This window comes from Astyanax mexicanus, chromosome 1 (genome assembly GCF_023375975.1).
Source record: "Astyanax mexicanus isolate ESR-SI-001 chromosome 1, AstMex3_surface, whole genome shotgun sequence".
NCBI classification, from domain to species: domain Eukaryota; kingdom Metazoa; phylum Chordata; class Actinopteri; order Characiformes; family Acestrorhamphidae; genus Astyanax; species Astyanax mexicanus.
This window is the reverse complement of record NC_064408.1, coordinates 16,600,916-16,621,277: the sequence shown is the minus strand read 5'-3', so window position 1 is coordinate 16,621,277 and position 20,362 is coordinate 16,600,916. Positions and strand designations below refer to the sequence as shown.

At 36.4% G+C, this 20,362-nt stretch overlaps 1 protein-coding gene across 1 annotated transcript; it reads left to right on the top strand.

Moving 5' to 3' along the window:
* The first annotated feature begins 1,362 nt into the window (after positions 1-1,362).
* si:ch211-215c18.3 (uncharacterized) lies at positions 1,363-8,831 on the top strand. The gene is made up of 4 exons (XM_049471869.1): positions 1,363-1,514; positions 1,942-2,076; positions 4,114-4,530; positions 5,988-8,831. The coding sequence occupies exons 2-4, from the start codon at positions 2,037-2,039 to the stop codon at positions 6,092-6,094; spliced, it is 564 nt and encodes a 187-aa protein (XP_049327826.1). The 5' UTR covers positions 1,363-1,514; positions 1,942-2,036; the 3' UTR covers positions 6,095-8,831.
* The last annotated feature ends 11,531 nt before the right edge of the window (positions 8,832-20,362 follow it).

The following is a 20,362-nucleotide window of genomic DNA, read 5'->3' as shown; positions in this document are numbered from 1 at the left end:
CGTATTTCAAAAATATTGCATAAAGCTTTAAAAATTCGGTTGGCATTTGAAAAAAAGATGTTTTGTTTTAAAGAAGGTGCAGGGCCATGAAGAAAAATCTCCTTCAATGAAAAGGGTTGGGCCATTTCCTCCTCTAACTTAAGTAAAGTCGAGGGGTTTGTAATGTCTGGACTACGTAGCCAGTCCTGAAAATGTCTAAACTGATATGCTAAATAGTACCAGTAAGGGTTTGGCAGGTTGAAACCTCCATCTAGGTGATGTTTAAAAAGTTTATCTATTTTGATTCTTGGTTGTTTAGATGCCCATATAAAAGTATTAAACATTTTATTAATTCGTTTAAAATATTGAAGTGGAATAATGGTCCTTCAGCATGCATACACACAGTCCTTCAGCATGCATACACACAGGTGTATGTATTTCTCAATATTTCAAAATATTTAGAGGATTGAGGCAAGGTTGTAACCTTTCTCCCATGCTTTTTAACATTGCAATTGAACCACTGGCAACAAAGATCAGAGAGTCTAATGAAGTTGTTGGAGTTGGAGGGAAAAACAAAGCAAAAATTTCTTTGTATGCGGATGATATTTTGTTGACAATAAGTAAACCAGATCGATCCTTACCAGGTTTATTTAAAATAATTAAAGACTTTGGGGACATTTCAGGTTATAGTGTGAATTGGGAAAAGTCTGAGGCTTTACCCCTTTCAAAAAACACATTTCCCAAAACATATGAAAATTATCCCTTTAAATGGCCATCCAATGGTATGAAATATCTAGGCATTTATATCCCGAGATTTGCCGAAAAAATTATCCAATTAAATATGGATCCACTGCTTGAGCACATTAAAAAGAAATTTGAGTTATGGAATAATCTTCCACTTTCCTTTTTAGGTCGAATAGAAACTATTAAAATGTCAATTATGCCCAAATTATCATATTATTTGTCAATGCTACCCCCCATTATTCCGCATCTTGGCATGTTCTCCTCCACCAGTCTTACACACTGCTTTTGGATACCTTTATACCACTCCTGGTGCAAAAATACAAGCAGTTCAGTTTGGTTTGATGGCTTGTGATCATCCATCTTCCTCTTGGTTTTGTTTCAGAGGTTTTCAATTTGGTAAAATAAAATAAAAAAGTCTTTAAAAATGTTTAAGTGGTCTCTTATTTTTTTCCCAGAGCTGTATGTATGTAAATATATATATATATATATATATATATATATATATATATATATATATATATATATATATATATATATATATATATATATATATTCTGTGGTATATCATGCTGTTTAGGGGTAAGAGGTGTTCAGGGATTGTGTACAGTGTACGGTGTGATGCTCTGTGCTGTAGTGAGCTGGTCCAGTGCTTTAGCTGCAGTCTCCGGTCTGAGCAGAGCTCCTGCAGGAGGTCCAGGAGCATCTCTCCTCCTCTCAGAATGCAGGAGATCTAAATCAGGCTGGGCAGACCCGCAGGACGCTGGAGGAACTCCGGGCATTACCGCTATAAGGTAAAAACACGCGGTTTAATAATCCGCACGCTGCTCCGCATCCAGACTGCTGCTCGTCCTCTAACAGGACAGGCCAGCGTCCTCCCTGCACTGTGCTAGCTAATGATGCTCGCTATCAACCCTGCTCATATCTTAAGGTCCTAAAACGAGCAAACTGACCACTGGAGCGACGTAGAGAACAGCTGTCCGTTTAGAAATGCCTCCTCTGTTGAGTTTAAGCTCCTTAAGTGTGCAAACAAAAATGCTGATTAAATAAATCTGCTCTCTCATGCTAAGGTCATTAATAAAAGGCTTGATATTAGCTAGTCTGGACATTAACAGATGCTATTTCCAGCTTATACTAAAATAGCACGAGTATCTTTCAGTTAAAAACGTTTTAAGGACACAGAAAATAGAAATACTGTTATTTTCCCCTTGTTTTCCACAGATAGGCTGTTTGTGTGTGGCTGTACTGTTGCTGCTACACCAGCAGGGTGTGTGCTCATCCCTCAGTCTCAGTCGGAGCTGAAGCGCTCCATCGCCATGATGCTGCAGTCTTCAGGAACTGCTGGCATCCTTCTGGGTAAGTTATTCTATCTGAGCAGTCCAGCTAAGCTAGCATGTTTACAGCACTGCAGGCATTGCCTTTGCTTGCAATATGTGCTTTTCACACATAATAAGTAATAATGAGACCTAAAAAAAATACAGCACATTTATCATTTAATGTGTATATGTGTGTTAAAACAGTCATTGGCATATTCCATTTCTGTCCCCAGGAAATTAACTTACATGTATAAAAGTGCACACAGAATAACTTTTTTTATTAATATCAAGCATAAGTAAGATATGTAATTGAAAACATGAGGTGTAATAAAAACTACTTAGAACACTGAAAAAATAGCATATATTTCCTGTCCCCACTCTCCAACTATAAATTTTACCGTGAAATATCATTATTAAAATCCATCAGAGATGTATTTTTTTGCATTGTTGTATGACTCCAAATCCCATTATACTCCAAAAATATTATTTTCATAATAAATCCATAATATTTAAGTAAAATACACATTTTAGTTGTGCCCTGGATTTTACTCATTCCTGTTTGGAACATTGTACAAGTCACAGCTACAACAGGAAGTGACATCAGTTGGTTCTTCTTAAGCGAATGTGAGGACCAAAATTAATTACCCCCATTTATTTTTCTGTATATTTGATCTTATAGTAATTATGACTGAGGAGGTCAATCTCAACACTCATTCCTGTTACCTAAATTATTTCCTATTTCTTATTTGTTTATTTTTAAATACGAATTTTCGTAAAAACACTAGAATGTGCTCAGTGTCCTCATGTTAGTAGCATGGGCGTTATTTAGCTATTTTTCTTGTTTTTGCTAATTCTATGCTAAAAACCCATTCCTTTTACTTTCAGTGGTGTTACTTTGTATGTTTTAAGTAACACGACTGAAAGTTGCCTGTTACTGGCACTCAGTCCTGTTACTTTCAGTCGTGTTACTCAAAACATAAAAAGTAACAGGACTGAGTGCCAGTAACAGGAGTGAGTTCCAGTAACAGAAAAAGAGTATTGTCGCCTGGTTTATTGATTTAATAATGTGAATATTAGTTAACTTAAACCACTTTTTCCTTCACTTTACGGTTCATCATTTGTTTAATAAATTGCATGATAATAATTTTGATCAATTTCTTAATAGGATAAAAATGGCTTTGCATCTTTTAGAAAAATACAATGTCTTAAATATCAATTGTTTGAAATAAAAAAAAACTAACTAGACATGCTTTTAAACATGCTTTTTAAATGTCACATTTTTCAGAGTAAAAAAAATACATTAAACAGAATCCATATCATGTTAACTGGTAGACAGTCTTGCTGTTCACTCTAATATTGTGTTAGATGGATGAATGAATTGATGAATTTACTGGCTGGTAAACGCCACCAGCCTGACCAATCTGGCTGATCAGCATTACCAGAGAGACTGAATCTTTACTGCCTAGAACCTATTAACTTGGGATATTCTGACAAAGTGGTTAATTACTGTTTTTAATTTGAGTTTATCTTCATTAACACCCATTCATTTTGTATGCAGCCGCTGGCTCCTCCAGCTGTGTGCGGTCATTTCCCATATTTAACGTCAGAGAAATTAAGTGGAAAGTCTCTTCATAAATTGGCTCTGATATTACCACCCAAAGTTTGACCAGCGTGATCAAGAAATTCAAAAGGCAGTAATCAGTAGTACAAATAAGGTAATAAATAGATATAAAAATATATAAGGGGTGGCTCAAAATAAAGAACATTCAGGTCATAGAGTGGCCTAGCCAGTCGCCAGACCTTAATTGATACAATGTGATTTTTTTTGGATTTTATTTTTGATATTCTATCTCTCACGGTTAAAATTAATCTACCCTTAAAATTATAGACTGTTCATGTCTTTGTCAGTGGGCAAACTTACAAAATAAGCAAAGGATCAAATAATTATTTTCTTTACTGTATGATAATGTTATATAATATATGGAAAATAAGGAAAATATTATAATTACCATTTTTCAAAGCCATGATTTGTTGTTGTTTTTTGGCTACTGATTCTACTCAACATTTCTTCCACTAGTGTTTTCATTATGTATGATTGGACTGACTGCTGCAACATCCAACTACTTGAAACCCAGCTTCCTAGATATTTACTCCTGGTGGTGGAACACTCCAAGAGGCCCTCAGATATTCTCCTGCCTCACATACCTGGAGAGGAATGTGCAGATCGACTGTGAGTTCCCTGTGACTGACAAGATCCCAGGGCCATTCTGCGAGTTTAAACAGGACGGACGCCTCATGGGCACCACCTACCCCAACAACCCCGTCCACCTCATCCCACCCGTAGAGACCCGGCGGAGGACCAATGTCACGTTTGAACCCCCCAACATCTGCCGCCTCACCTGGATGCCGATGTCGGACGACCGGTCCTACACCTACACCTGCAGGGTGTACCAGGGCAGCACCTGGAGTGAAAATAGCATGGCCTTTAACCAGAGTGAGTGTAGTGCACATACACATACTGACAGACGCACACATACTGTATGATTTTGTGTTGGTGAAATATTAAACATTAAGACATGGCTTTGGTTTGATTGCAGTTCCTTAAAAATTTAATACAGGAATCGTCATATCTCAAATGTCATGTTATTTAATTTACAATTTACACTATATAGCAAGTTACAGTATATATGCCAACCTTAAGCATTGGTTTTGGTGCCTTTCAGAGCATCAAAAATATAGATTTGATTAAGCAAAGTAACTGTATACACTATATGAGAGTGTGTGTAGGTTATTTTAAGTAAACATACTATATACAACTCTGGAAAAAAAAGAGAGCACTTAAAAATGATGAGCTTCTTTGATTTCACCAAATTGAAAACCTCTGGAATATAATCAAGAGGAAGATGGATGATCACAAGCAATCAAACCAAACTGAACCGCTTAATTTTTTGCATCAATGGCATAAATTCATCCAAAAGCAGTGTGTAAGACTGGTGGAGGAGAACATGCCAAGACTGGGGCAAACTGTGATTAAAAACCAGGGTTATTCCACCAAATATTGATTTCTGATCTTTTAAAACTTTATAATATGTATTAATATATACTTGTTTTCTTTGCATTATTTGAGGTCTGAAAACTACATTGAAAAAGCCATTTTTCATTTTATGCAAAATTCTCTAAATGACATTATTAGTTATAAATTTGGAATTTGGGAGAAATGTTCGTAGTTTATAGAATAAAATAACAATGTTCATTTTACTCAAACATATACCTATAAATAGCGAAATCAGAGAAACTGATTCAGAAACAGAAGTGGTCTCTTAATTTTTTCCAGAGCTGTATAGTATCGGGTACCCAGCTTTTTTAGGAATGTCTTATGAGTCTAAAATACAGGAAAGGAAATATATTAGCAAGTAAAATGAAATTTACAAGACAAAATATGAAATATCTTGGGTTTAATAAAATAAAAATAAATTGAATATAATAAACACATATTTTCCAATTTGGGGTTGTAATCCATATTTAATATAATTAAAATAACTTATTATATAATTTTAGAATTTATGCAATTTATTCCCCTTCCCCAGGCTGTACCAGATTTTTACACCTCAGTCTGTCCCTGAAATGGATCCTTTATGTCTTAACAATGGCATTAGCTTATATTATCCAGTGATAGGGTTCACTGGAATCTGTGAATTTTAGATATTTTGTCATGTTGTTCATTACATTAATTCATTGGGAGGCTTAATTTTCTAAATAACACTTATAACAGTCAAATATTATTTCTAGATAGTGTCCCTATATTGCACAATACTAATGAGGGAGCGAGGATTCTCAGTCCTTGTGTGTAGAAGTGAAAATGTATGAACCGTAGTTAGTGGCTTTGTGGTGAAGCCTATTTTTGATTGATTCCTGTTTGGGGTTTTTTTTGTCTGCTCTTTTTTCTCTCAGGAAATATGCTGATGTGCTCTGCCCTGAGTGTGGTAGGTCACATGGTATCCTGGATCCTCGTGGTTGCGTTGTCGCTTGCTGTCTCTCTGGGGCTTCTGTCGGCATGACCAGCGGTGGCTCCATGTTCATTTCTGGCACATCATCCCTTCAGCATCACCATTTTTAGTTTTCAATTTCATCATGTGATCACATCACATAGATTGCTGCTCACACAAAAAAAATGCTGTTTTGAATGGCAGTGATCCACTGTGGTTCTCATTCTATTCTGATACACTCTCAGCTGCACTCACTGTAAAATAATTAGTGAAAAATAGTTGCACCCAGAAGGAAGTGTTGGATTGCAATGCTATTCAGAAAAATAAAAGTTACCGGATCGATAAATGATTAAGAGATTTAAGGGCCCCTATTTTAGCAATCTATAGGCAAGGCGTCACCTGTGCACTGTGCAGCTTGAGTTAGGACATGTCAGTGGCTTGTTGCTATCGTAACTGCAGGAAAAGTACACCTTGTGCAGCTCAAAACGCACGAAAGGCATGTACTAATTCTAATACTAGTTTATTTGTGTTCTGTTTATTGTTGATGTTAAAGTTGGGTTTGTGCTTATTTAACAACTGGGGTGTGTGCTTGTTGAGTCTGTGAGGTGCACTTTCGTATCCAAGATAGGTATGGACATATGACAGTTGATTTTTTCCTGGGTTTTAATCAGTCAGTGGCACACCTGTGTGTTTTTGCTGCCAAGATAGCAATATACCAGAAATGTACCTGAGCTCACCTTAATTCCAGACCACCTATCTATTGGCTGAGATTTGTAACCTTGAGCATTTACATTACATTACATTACATTTCATTTGGCAGAAGCTTTTGTCCAAAGCGACTTACAATAATGAAGTACAAAAGTAATAGGAATTTAGACAACCCATTTTTAGATAGGGCTTAAAGGAGGTCGAAGGGAAATAAAGGGATAGAGAAGTGAAGGAGGGGAAGAAGGAAATGGGGTTAGAAGTAGTTAGTGTGTTAGAGGTGTTAGGAGAGTAAGTGCTCTTTGAAGAGCTCTGTCTTCAGGAGTCTCTTAAAGATAGCGAGAGATTCTCCTGATCTGGTAGTGGAAGGTAGTTTCTTCCACCATTGGGGAACTCTGTATGAGAACAGTCTGGATTGCTTTGTGTGAGTGTTTGGCAAAGCGAGGCGATGTTCATTGGAGGAGCGCAGCGGGCGGGAGGTACCGTAAGCCTTCAGGAGTGAGTGCAGGTAGGAAGGAGCTGTTCTGTCATCAGCTTGTAGGCGATTGTAAGAGTTTTGAATTTGATGCGAGCATCAACTGGTAGCCAGTGGAGCTCAATGAGCAGCGGGGTGACATGTGCCCGTTTTGGTTGGTTGAAGACCAGACGTGCTGCTGCATTCTAGATCATTTGGAGTGGTTTTACTACGCAGGCCGGGAGGCCAGTTAGCAGGGCATTGCAGTAGTCGAGGCGTGAGATGACGACTGCTTGTACCAGGAGTTGGGTGGCCTGTTGCGTCAGAAACTGTCTAATTTTCCTGATGTTATAAAGCGCGAAGCGGCAGGATCGAGCAACCGAGGCCACATGGTGCGTGAAGGAGAGCTGGTCATCAACCATAACACCCAGGTTCCTAGCAACCTTTGTTGGTGAGAGAGAGAGAGAGTCGATGCTTATAGAGAGGTTGTGTTGAAAAGATGGTTTTGCTGGTATGACCAGAAGTTCAGTCTTTGAGAGATTTAATTGAAGGTGATGCTCCTTCATCCAAGAGGATATGTCAGAGAGACACGACGATATCCGTGCAGAGATTGAGTTATCTTCAGGTGAGAATGACAGGTATAGCTGGGTGTCATCAGCAAAGCAATGGTAGGAAAAGCCATGTGAATGGATAACCTGACCAAGAGAGGCGGTGTATATTGAGAAGAGAAGGGGACCCAGTACCGAACCCTGGGGAACCCCAGTGGATAGGGAGTGGGCTGAGGACAGCTGTCCTTGCCACGACACCTTGAACGAGCGCCCAGTGAGGTATGATCTAAACCATGACAGCACATTGTCTGAGCTCCCCATGTTTGAAAGTATAGTTAGGAGGAAGTCGTGGTTGACCGTGTCGAAGGCGGTCGAGAGGTCCAGCAGAATGAGCACTGAGGACTGGCCTGCAGCTCTAGCAGTTTTCAACGCTTCAGTCACAGACAATAGAGCTGTCTCGGTAGAGGGTCCTTTTTTGAATCCAGATTGGTTCTGGTCCAGGAGGTCATTCCGGGAGAGGAAGCCAGAGACCTGATTTTTGTAGTAAGTTTGAGGGAATTGGGTCAAGCGGACACGTAGTAGGACGGCTACGTGTTAGGAGAGCCAGTGTCTCGTTCTCAGTGAGAGAAGTGAACGAGGAGAGCGCAACGCCTTCGGTGGAGGGACACCGGGCTGCAGAGCATGTAGTAGGACTGCTACATGTTACATCAGTAAACTGGTTGCTGATAGCTGCCACTTTTCCAGTAAAGAATAATGCAAGTGTTTCAGCAGTAAGGCATGTAGCCGGAGGAGGAGGAGGAGGGTTCAGTAGTGATTTAAAAGTAGCAAATAGTGTCCGGGAGTCTGTGAGGGAGCTGAATTTATTGTGATAAAATTCAGCTTTAGCAGTCGTGATGCTGGCTGAGAAGGAAGCCAGGAGCTTTATATAACAGCATAGGCACAAGAGAATAGACTGTTAGCAGGGTGTAAGATAGTTTGACTAATTTGGGCATCTCTTCATCATACTTACTAAGCTAAACATTCAGAAGTAGACCAGATGTCTCAATATGGTGTCCTGCGATAATCAATCCCATTCACGCATTTCCTGACAATTTGGTGGTAGGGGTGGAGTGTTGATTGCGCATCAAATACCATCCCTCACGTTTTCAATCAGGGATTGGTCTGGAAATGCTGCTGGCCATGGCATATTATGTGCGTGTTCATGGCAAGTTCTTAAGATGACAGCAGTATGTGTACGAGCATTGTCCTGTCCTGTCCTGAAAAAGTGTACTGGAGTGTGCATTCAGAAAAGCTAGAAAAGCTAGGGCCACTGTTTGCAGGACCTCATTAGCTTAACGTGGGCTGTCCATGTGCCTGTATTGAAGTATATAGGTAATCTGGCATTGTATGAAATTGAACCACACACCATGACACCAGTCCTTCTGGACATGTGAAGCACTGACCCCAGTGCCTCCACACACAGATTTGTTAGTCTTCTCCACTATACAAAAGACAAAAGCAGGACTCTAAAGTCACTGAAGATGATCCTCTGTCATTCTGCCCAGATCACTGCATGACAGCCTGTCTCAACTATCCACCAAGTTTCATTCCTGTCAGTTCATTCATTCTGGGTGCAACTATTTTATTTTGATGATGATAAGTGTGTTTATATCAGTTTTTTAATATCCCCAGTTACATGCTTTCAGGTCTGTTTCAACCCATAGCTATTTTTACAAAAACAAGTACACATTTTCACCTATTGTGAACAAGACTAACACACATATTGTATTAACACAACTATTAGACAAATAACAACATGTACTCAATGTATGCTGCTTCAGACACAGGGACAAATCTAAAGGAATACTCCAGTGTTTTATACCCTTATCTGCTTCATCTGTAGCATTTCGTTTTTGCATGTTCCCCAGTACACTGAAAAAAATGACACATTGACTTAATGTGACTTTAATGTGGTAAGTGGTTGCAAATGAATCAAATGTTTTACATCAGCAACTTCCCTTTGTGGTCATTCATTTGGCAAGAATTGTGTTGATTGAACATATTTATTTAGTTTGCATATTTTCACATTTAAATCAGGCAAAAAAAAGTAAAAAAAATATAATTTTCATGCTTGAAGGCATGTGATTTAAATGCCTGCAGAGCTTTGGAAATGAAATGTCTTATTTATCTGGCACCCACTACCAGACCTTGCCATGAGCACGCTGGCCAGCGTTCAGCATCACTCACAAGATAACACCTCACAACTTATACAGGTTTTGGTGTTCCCAGGCCACCCCTGAGGTAACACATACCGATATTTTGTCATATAATTGCAGAATTAACACTAGCATTACAATATATAAAATCCTTTGATGCATACATATCAATCAATTGCAGTGTTGGGTTGAATTGCTACTAATGGTCTTTTATAAACTGTAAAAAAATACAGAATCGACAGGTGTGGCGGATTAAGGTTAAAAAAACACTGGAAAACTCTATTAAACACTTAACCTGAGCTTTGATTGTCATCTGCAAAACCGCCAACCTCCAGTATTTTATTTCCAAAGAGTTATAAGAAGAATATATTCTAATTTTTTTACTGCTTTTGTGTCAGATTACAGTTAAAATCTGATTTTATCAAAAAGCTTCCAACAGTTGAGCAGTTAGAACATCTCCATATAGTTGTTCTTTTATTGTTACCTTTAGATATATTAATATTTATAGAAATAACAGAGTGATAATAACTTTAGACTGGTTGGACTGGTAATCTCAGTGATTGGTTCTGTTGATCCTTGCCATCATTTCACAGCAAAGTGCATTATAATGCTTAGTAATGCTATAATGCCTACATGCTAATGTTTTGTGAGCTAATTCACTACTATGTACAGAACCTTCAAGAACAGGACATACCTGTGTGAAGGACACCTTCACAGCACTGCTATATTGTATTGCAGCACAAATGGAAAGGTAGGCCACATGATGCGGTATTGGACTATCGAATTCAAACCGAGAAGTGAAGGACTTTTTAAGTTAGGATGACCTCATAGAGAGAGGGGAGAGTAGAGAGTTGTAAATCATTTAGCGCTTTATTGGACTTGTACAGTCATGTAAAAAAAATTAGTATACCCAATGAATTTATTTTCATATTTTTAAACATACAGCTCTGGGAAAAAATTAAGAGGCCGCTTTAGTTTCTAAATCAGTTTCTCTGATTTTGCTATTTATAGGTATATGATTAAATAAAATGAACATTGTTATTTTATTCTATAAACTACAAACAACATTTCTCCCAAATTAATTCGATTTGAAGCATTTATTTGCAGAAAATGAGAAGTGACTGAAATAACAAAAAAGGTACAGAGCTTTCAGACCTCAAATAATGCAAAGAAAACAAAAAGTTCATATTTATAAAGTTTTAAGAGTTCAGAAATCAATATTTGGTGAAATAACCCTGGATTTTATTCACAGTTTCATGCATCTTGGCATGTTCTCCTCCACCGTCTTACACACTGCTTTTGGAAAACTTTATGCCACTCCTGGTGCAATACTTCAAGCAGCTCAGCTTGGTTTGATGGCTTGTGATCATCCACCTTCCTCAATTTGGTAAAATTAAAGAAACTCATCAGTTTTAAGTGGTCTCTTATTTTTTCCAGAGCTGTATATGGATTTGATCTTCACTGTAACAGGATTGAGAGATGGAGCTGACCTAACCGAACAAATAAAACTAAAGAAATGTCTAAGATATAATTTTCCTGTAAGACAAAATGTAGGACATCTGCATGTTTATCAGTGTGAATAATTATCTTTTGTTGGGTTAACTTGGGACACAATTCGAGATATTGATACCGTTCGACCTTTAAATCCACACCTTATCAACCACAAAGCAACAGCTTAGCTTCCGCAGCAGCCTAGCACAACTAAACACAACGAACAAGCAACAGCTATACCACTGCAACCCCAAGAGTGAGAACAGATACGATCTGACTAATCAACATGCTATACCATGTATGGAATGTAGATAGCATGTAGAAAAAAAGTTGTAGGCGCAGTGGAGTCAGGGCAAGAGCAGTCCTCAAGATTGGTGAAACAGTCTTAAATAGGTCTAACATATCCTAATGATACTATATTATCACAATACATTGCCTTTGATAACAGATTTGGATGAGTTACAACAAGCAAATGGTACCCATTCTGTGAAATGACCCGTAAAAAAAAGGTTTTCAAGGAGTGTCCTAATTTTTGCACATAACTGTATGCGCTTCATGTCTTCCATTACACTCCTCTGCTTTTTGTATGCTTTTGCACATGCTTTTTTGCACTGTGTCCACAGCGTAAATAAGGGTGATGTATGTCTATGTGTAAAACGTGTGGGTATGAGAACTGTACAACCTAGTTCTGGCCATTTTCACGTTTCTCTGTTCTTCTGTTGAAATAACCTCAAGCTTCTTTTGGTTTCCATGAGATGGAAAAATACTAGAGCTGCTTGTGATGCACTACTCTGCACTACTTAAAGATTGTATATCATGTGCTTTGAACTGAATGTAGGTCCATGTAGGTCAGTATAACATTTTTGGTTCAGTTTTCAGGCCGTTTGAGGCTTAATTCTAAAAAAAAAAAAAAGAAAACAAAATGGGGTTTAAACATTTTATTTATTTTTTTGTTATAGTGCGGTAGAAATAGGTTTTCATCCATTTGTTCATTTTTTAGATTGTTTTTTCTGACTTTCAAAATCAGAATTTTAGGAATAACAAAAAAAATCTGATTTTATAACTTACTTTTTTTTACAAGATGAATTTTCTTCTGATATTGAGCTGCAGAAATTAAGAAAAAACTAGAAAATGAGAAAATGGATGAAAACCCATTTCTTCAACATAATAAATTGGAAAAAAATAAGGTTTTTATTTTTATTTAGCCTTAAATGTTACACTGATCCAAGTAGGGACTAGATGTGCACTTGCTGTCTGCTGCGTTCCAGCACCTTCATCATTTACTCAAGGATCTATGTACTGAAATGTAGAAAAGAAATAAATGAATGCAGAATGTATCCTGCTGATCAGTGTCTCTCTCTTCATTTATATCATATACACATTTCCTTTATACATATGAACTGTGTATGCACTGCATTTACAAGAACATCTTTACAAACCACAATGCTTGTGGTACCTTTAAAGAACAGGAAATTAAATGTGACTCCTTTTCCATCCTGGTTACAGATCTATGTTTTTATGTTCAAACATTTAAGTGTGAAGAATTCAGATTATTCTCTTTCAGATATTCACAAAGAACTCAATTTTGGTTTTATCTGTGCACAGTATATTTTGCCAGTAGTGCTGTGGAACAACCAGGTGTTCTTTTGCAAGCTTCAAATGTTCAGCAATGTTTTTTTTTGGACAGCCGTGGCTTCCTCCATGCTGTCCTCCCATGAACTTTTTTCTTGTTTAATGTTTTCCTTATTGTAGATTAGTCAACAAACATGTTATGTATATGTAAGTGTTTATCTGACACTCTAGGATTCTTCCTCACCTCATTGATCATTCTGCGCTGTGCTCTTGCAGTCATCTTTACAACATGACCCATCTAGGGAGAGGAGCAACAGTGCTGAATTTTCTCCATTTGTAGACCGTCTGTCTTACCGTGGACACGTGGACATCAAGGCTTTTAGAGATACTTTTGTAACCCATTTCCAGCTTCATGCAAATCAACAATTCTTGAAAATAGGTCTTCTGAGAGCTCTTTTGTGTGAGGCATGATTCACATCAAGCAATGCTTCTCAAGAACAGCAATCTCAAAACTGGTGTGTGTTTTTTGTCCTTTTATTTTTTCCTTTTAATTTTGAAATTAAAATTACAAATGCATTAAAAATGATAAAAAAAATATTCATCTTGTTTAACATATTAAAGAAAAGTGCAATCTCATGCCTTTTTGTAGTCTTCTTCTCTTTTTGCTCACTTAATTGTCAAAGTACAGAACTCTTCACCAGCAGTGCCACGTCATTTGCATGATGTTCTCTTTCTTCCACTGAAATATGTAAACAAAAATAAGATATGCTTCAAAAGGTCTTCCTCTTTTTAATGACATTGAATGTTTTTGTAGCACTTAACCCAAAAAAATCTATGAAAACATTAATGATGTTTATATGTTATGTATAATTTTAACACTGGGCATAGGATTATTTGAATAATTAAATTCAAACATAATATTTATTTTTTCATATAAAATAACACTAAAGCATGAATACTGTGACATTTTATCCACATATAAAAAAAAATCCAAAAAGTTTTGTTGATGTTTCATTCTGATTATGAGCTTTTGTTAATGGCTTTTACTGGAAATAGTGGCATGGCCCATTACCAGTGGTTACATTAGCAATTACTAAGCTTTTATCCTATACAGTTTATGTGAGGGTGTGTTTCGATGATACTAAAACTAATTCATATTAGTGTTTTTAAATCCTGCCGGAAGAGATGCCTTTCATTGGCTTTAGTGAGTTTATTAACATGAATTTTACTACACTTGTTCGACCTTATTTATTAACACGTTTTTTTTTTTTATAAAACAATGTGCTTTATTTTTCAGAAATGAAAGTGAATTTCAGTTAAATAATAGCAAAGTTAACTAAAATAAATTTATGTTCAGTCAAAGTGCTTTTCTATTTTAATTTTCCATTTCAAAAACTCCAGCATTTGAGTGAGAATAAGCATCTGTTGAAATTCTTAAACAGCAGAATGCCTGTCTGCTAATTTTGGTTACAGTTATTTAGTCTGTGTCCTGAACATAAATATAAATCCTTATAACTGACAGAAATAAATATAACTAATAATAATTTATAGTTACTGTGCCAGATTTTAAAGTATATTTTATTGTTATAGTTGATTGCTGAAGGCTCTGGGTAAGTATTTTTTCAAGATAGAAACACGCCAGAAATGTACCTGAAAACACGTCATTTCCAGACCACCACGCCCATCAGAGTTAATATATTCCAAAAGTCCATTGCTATTTTAAGGAGGCGTGCACAAGGCGTAAAAATAGACTGTTGACGGGGTGTACGATGGCAACGCGCCAAGCTACACGCCTTGCGCGGGGTGTACGATAGGGCCCCAACAGTGTACAATTATGAAATTTGATATTTTTAAATTCAGTAACTTACAATTCACTACTACTAACAGTGAAAAAGATGACATTTTATCTTATTTGACATTTTTTAAATCCAGTAACTTACAATTTACCACTACTAACAGTGAAAAAGATGACATTTTATCTCATTTGACGTTTTCAAATCCAGTAACTTACAATTTATGCTATTTATGATGACTGAAAGATTTAGATTTAATGACCTGAAGTTTTTAGTAAATTTACTTGATTATTTAACTCGTCTATGTTTACAGTGTGCATGTTTTTAAATATTGTGATACAGAATTTTCACTGTGTTATCCAGCACTACTAACAGTGTTGATTTAACACTAACACTGATGATTAAACACTAACAGTGGCACAGTTACTGATGTAGTATTGATGATGTAGTGATGCCTCACCTAGCTAAATAAGAGCGTACAGTAGCTGCTAGTCTGAATTATCTCATCACTGACTTGAGAACCTTCAGAGATGAATTATGTCCATTTCTTTTTATTGGTATTGGATTTATGGTTGATGCTGTATCACAATCTCTCATCGCTAATGGAAAATTAGAGAGCTTTGTGGAGGGGAAACGGGGCTGGGTCAATATTTTTGAGCAATGACACAGCGAGTTGTGTAGGGGCGTGTAGCTGTAGCTCTCTTTTCTCCTTGTCTGCCTGTGAAGAGAGCACAGACGACCAGAACACTCTCTGCTCACAGTCAGACACCTTCCACATCCTCCCAGACAAGGACTATAGAGAACGGTAAGAATTAACTAGCTATTTCTATTATATTATTCTATCATCTTTACAGAATTAACAGTCATACCTTCCACAGTCTGGCAGAGTCAGGTAGACAGAATATATATAGAGTGAGAGAAACTGATATTTGCATGATCAGCATTTTTCAGGGTTTGTCCTTTTCTGAAGAGTCGGGTAGGTCATGCATTTAAAGATGCAATGCTTTATTATCACTTTACTAAAAACAAAAAGTAGCTGATTGGGATGAATTTACCTTATACTTTTAAAAATATAATATCAGCACAATTTTGTACTTTAGTAACATTTAGCATTAATTGTTTGTCATATATTTTGTGTAATATTATTTTTTTAATTTACTGTATTTCTTGTATATTTGCTTCTATATGTGGCTATAATTTGCACAATGTTGCAACTATTCGTGTTTGTGTTGTAACATTATTTTTTTACTTTTTTTTATGGTTTAAATTAATTCACATATTATAAAACTATACCCTCTTAATAGTAAAGCTCTTGACCAGCACAGCATGTGTGTGATGACACAATACGGGTATATTAATTAACAGTACCTGCGACAAAATGTCTTGGCTAGTTATTAATTGACACTAGTTAAGACATCTATAATCATTTCTTACATTTTTAATTTAAATATTGTCTCAAGTGTTTCTAATTTACAACATTCTTAAGCATTAAAGCATCAGTAATCTTTAATAACTACTGTCAATTAATAAATAGTGGAGACATTATTTAATGTTTATTAATGTTGAAAGTACTGATATTTCTTAGCCTTATTGCAAAGTGTTGCAGAGTATTTTTGGGATATGTTTTTGAGTATGTTTAGGGAATATAATCAGACCAACCTAGACCACCAGTGTGTCCAGTGTGTGATGTGGAACAGTAGAAATGGAAAAAAAGACATTTTTTCTTGCATTGTACATTTTTTCCATACGCTTCTTAATTAAATAAGGGACTACAGATGTTTAAATATGTTTATACATAGCCGAAGTGTATATCCCATATTTTATAAATTAATTGCCATTTCTTCTTGGACAAATAATTCATGGATATAAAAATCTTATGACCTACAGTAACTTCTAATATATGCAATGCCATTGAACTCAATATATTACCACATTTCTATGTGGATTCTTCTGTAACCATAAGTTAACTTGGTTCCTTTTTTCTAAATATATATGAGGTGACCCCACCCATGTGGGGCTTCAGTTGTAAATCTTCTGAACGTTCTAACATTAGAAAATGATCTTTTTCAGAATAAAACATGAATTTACTGTTAACTAATTTAGCTTTTGCAGCAAAACCTTCTAGAAGAGAGGTTTTTGTAAGCAGAGAGGTCTGTCAGTCTCTGGTCAGTCTGGAATTGCACCTCTGCCAACGCCCACTTTCTGCGCTGTATGCATGTTCTCACTCTCTTAAAACGCAATTAAGCAGTATTGATCTGTGAGTTCTCTCTTGTGCTCCGTCTCCAGGCTTCACCCCGCTCGTGTGTGTGTGTGTGTGTTATCTGGAGTCATAATGATCTACTACAGTATCCTGTTCTCATTGTGTCTGATGGGTAAGATGGCATTCATCTGTCTGTCCTGCACCACATACACCACACACACATTAAACACAGGACAAAACATAAACTACATAAACAGAACACTTCTTACTGCAATTACTGAAATTAGTTGTTACAGATCTGAAAGCTGTGTCCTGATATGCAATGCTAACATCCAAAGTGTGACATACATTTAATACAAACCAGGATACTCTGTTAAAAAAACAAACAAAAAAAAAAAACTGTTATTTTCTTGCAGCAGGAGTGCCAGAACAAAACAGGATCTCTGGCACCCATATTTTTTTACAGGTTTTGTAAGTTAAGGGTGACTTATTGTTCTTACGTCTTTTTTTTGGCGGCCCCTCTGTTTTTTACAGTTTTTGTAAGGTATAAAATGGTAACTTACTGTTTCCTATGTCATTTTATGGCGACCCCTCTGTGTTTTTCTGTTTGTTACTGTTTCTTAAATTTTTTCTGGCACCCCTGTTTTTTGTGGGTTTTTTTTACAGGTTTTGTACGTCAAGGGTGACTTACTGTTCTTCCGTCTTTTCTACTGGCCCCTCTGTTTTTGTACAATTTTTGTAAATTACAAAACGGTGACTTACTGTTTCTTACGTCTTTTTTTTAGCAACTCCTCTGTTTTTTTTTTGTTTTTTTTTTTTACAGTTTTCGTAAGGTATAAAAGGTGACTTGTTGTTTCTTATGTCTGTTTCTGCCGGCCCCTCTGTTTTTGTACAATTTTCATAAATTACAAAGCGGTAATTTACTGTCTTTGACGTCTTTTTCTGCCGGTCCCTCTGTGTTTTACAGATTTTGTACATTACAAACTGGTAATTTACTGTTTCTTACGTCTTTTTCTAGCAACCCCTCTTTTTTATAGTTTTCATAAGTTATAAAATGGTAAATTGTTGTTTCTTAAGTCTTTTTCTGGCGGCCCCTCTTTTTTTTTTTTTTTACAGTTTTCGTAAAGGTATAAAACTGTTGTTTCTTACGTCTTTTTCTAGTGGCCCTTTTTTTCTTAAATTACAGTCAGAAGTGTTCCAGATAACTTAATAACTTGTTAAAATTAAGACATTTACTTTTCTTTACATGTAGATTAACTTTACATTTACGTTATTTTACTATTAATTTCCAAACTAGAAACTGCTGTTGCTGCATCCTGTGTGTTCTCATGCTGATATGATCTAGACCACAAAGTTAGTTAACCCAAAAATAGATAAACAATGCCATAAAAACGTGAGTGTGTTTACATGCACTCAATAATCAATAATTTATTGGATTACTGATTTTTCAAGGAGTCACGTAAACAGCATTTCTTTAATCAGTGTAAGATCTACAAATCCAGTTAAGAAACTGCATTTACATAAAATTAAGAATCCAGTTACTGCAGAACATCAGAGTTCATCAGTAATTTGTCAGTTTCTCAGATCAACACGTTTACACAAACTTGGGTAATCAGATAATGGCAAAAACCTGGAGTTTATATAAGTAGGTCAATAATCAAAATTTTGCTTTGTAGGCAGCTAAAAATCTCACACAATCAGACGTGATGTAAACTTCGTGTAAAACCCAAATTCATGCCACATTTTTACCACATGGAGCTGCAATATGAATATACACTGCCTGGCCAAAAAAGTCACCACCGTGATTTAAGTAAGTAAATGATGTGGGGTTGATGCTGCAGTTGGTCTAGGTTCAGCAACAGTATGTGCTGAAAGAATGAGGTCAGCTGACTACCTGAATATACTGAATATAGACCAGGTTATTCCATCAATGGATTTTTACTTTCCTGATGACACGAGCATATTCCAAGATGAAAATGTCAGGATTCATGGTGCTGGAATTATGAAAGAGTGATTCAGGGAGCATGAGATCATCATTTTCACACATGGATTGTTCACCACAGAGTCCAGATCTTAACCTCATTCAGAATCTTTGGGATGTGCTGGATGGAGAAGAGCTTTGTGTAGCGGTCAGACTCTACCATCATCAATGCTGCTGCAAGATCTTGGTGAAAAATTAATGCAACACTGGATTAAAGTAAATCTTGTGACATTGCAGAAGCTTATTGAAACAACGCCACAGCGAATGTGTGCTGCAATCAAAGCTAAAGGTGGTCCAACTAAATATTAGAGTGTGTGACTTTTTTTTGGTCAGGCAGTGTATATCAGCTAGAAGATGAAGACTCTTTAAATCCTCCAGTTTCATTGTTGCTCTGAAAGTCTGTTGTCTCCATCTAGTAGCTGCTGTTGTACAGTCATGCTGGATGCATGACTACTTTAAATAATCTAATTCTGAGTATTTTGATTATGATCGGATTTTGGAGAAGATAATTTTTGGTTGCAGAAAGAGCCATTTTTTACAAGAGATTTTTACTAATTTGAACAGATCAATTCTTGCTTTTCTTTTACAAACAAAAAAACCCTTTACAATATGGCCTTGCTAAAACAATATTTAATAGCTCCTATATTTGTGAATTTGTTATGGTTAAAATAGGAATTTATGCATAGAATCTATGCATAGAAAAAACATCACACAAACGTAAGATATCTACTAAACTCCAATATGATTATGTAACAACCAGCAATATATTATGTATCTCACAGAACAACTAGCACATTTGGTATTATGATTAGGTCACTGCACAGCAGTGCACTTCATTTTTACCATGTTTAAATACAGTTTTTGAGTTGTCGCTATCTTTTGTTTTATATTTATGAATGTATTTATTTGGAAAATAAATAAATTCAATAAATGTTTTTTTTTTAGGCATGGCCAGTGCTGATATTGAGGTATGTCTCAATGAGACCGCATTGCAAGTGACATGCAGTCCCAAAACAGGAAAGACTGCAGATTGCGTCCTTAAAGCAGAGCAACCCGCAAACGTGGAGGGTAAAGGATGCAAGCTGACCGTGCCTGATAGTGCCTTGAAGAAAGCTTTCAAGATCACCTGCGCTATTGGGGAGGAAAATTTTGAAAAACCTGTGGACATGAGTAAGGAAAAGGGTGAGGCCATCTTAAAGTATTTATCTCTTTCTCTCTCCATCTTTCTCTTATTCATTCTTTACTTCAGCCATTCAGATTTGGTTATATGTTTAATCTGAATTCTCATACTTCTCCATAAAATAAACAAGTAAAGTGCTTTAGCAGATTGCTTAAAATGCAAAAAATGTGCCAGAGCTGGAGTCAGCTATGTGGCTTTATGCTACAACTGGTACACGACCA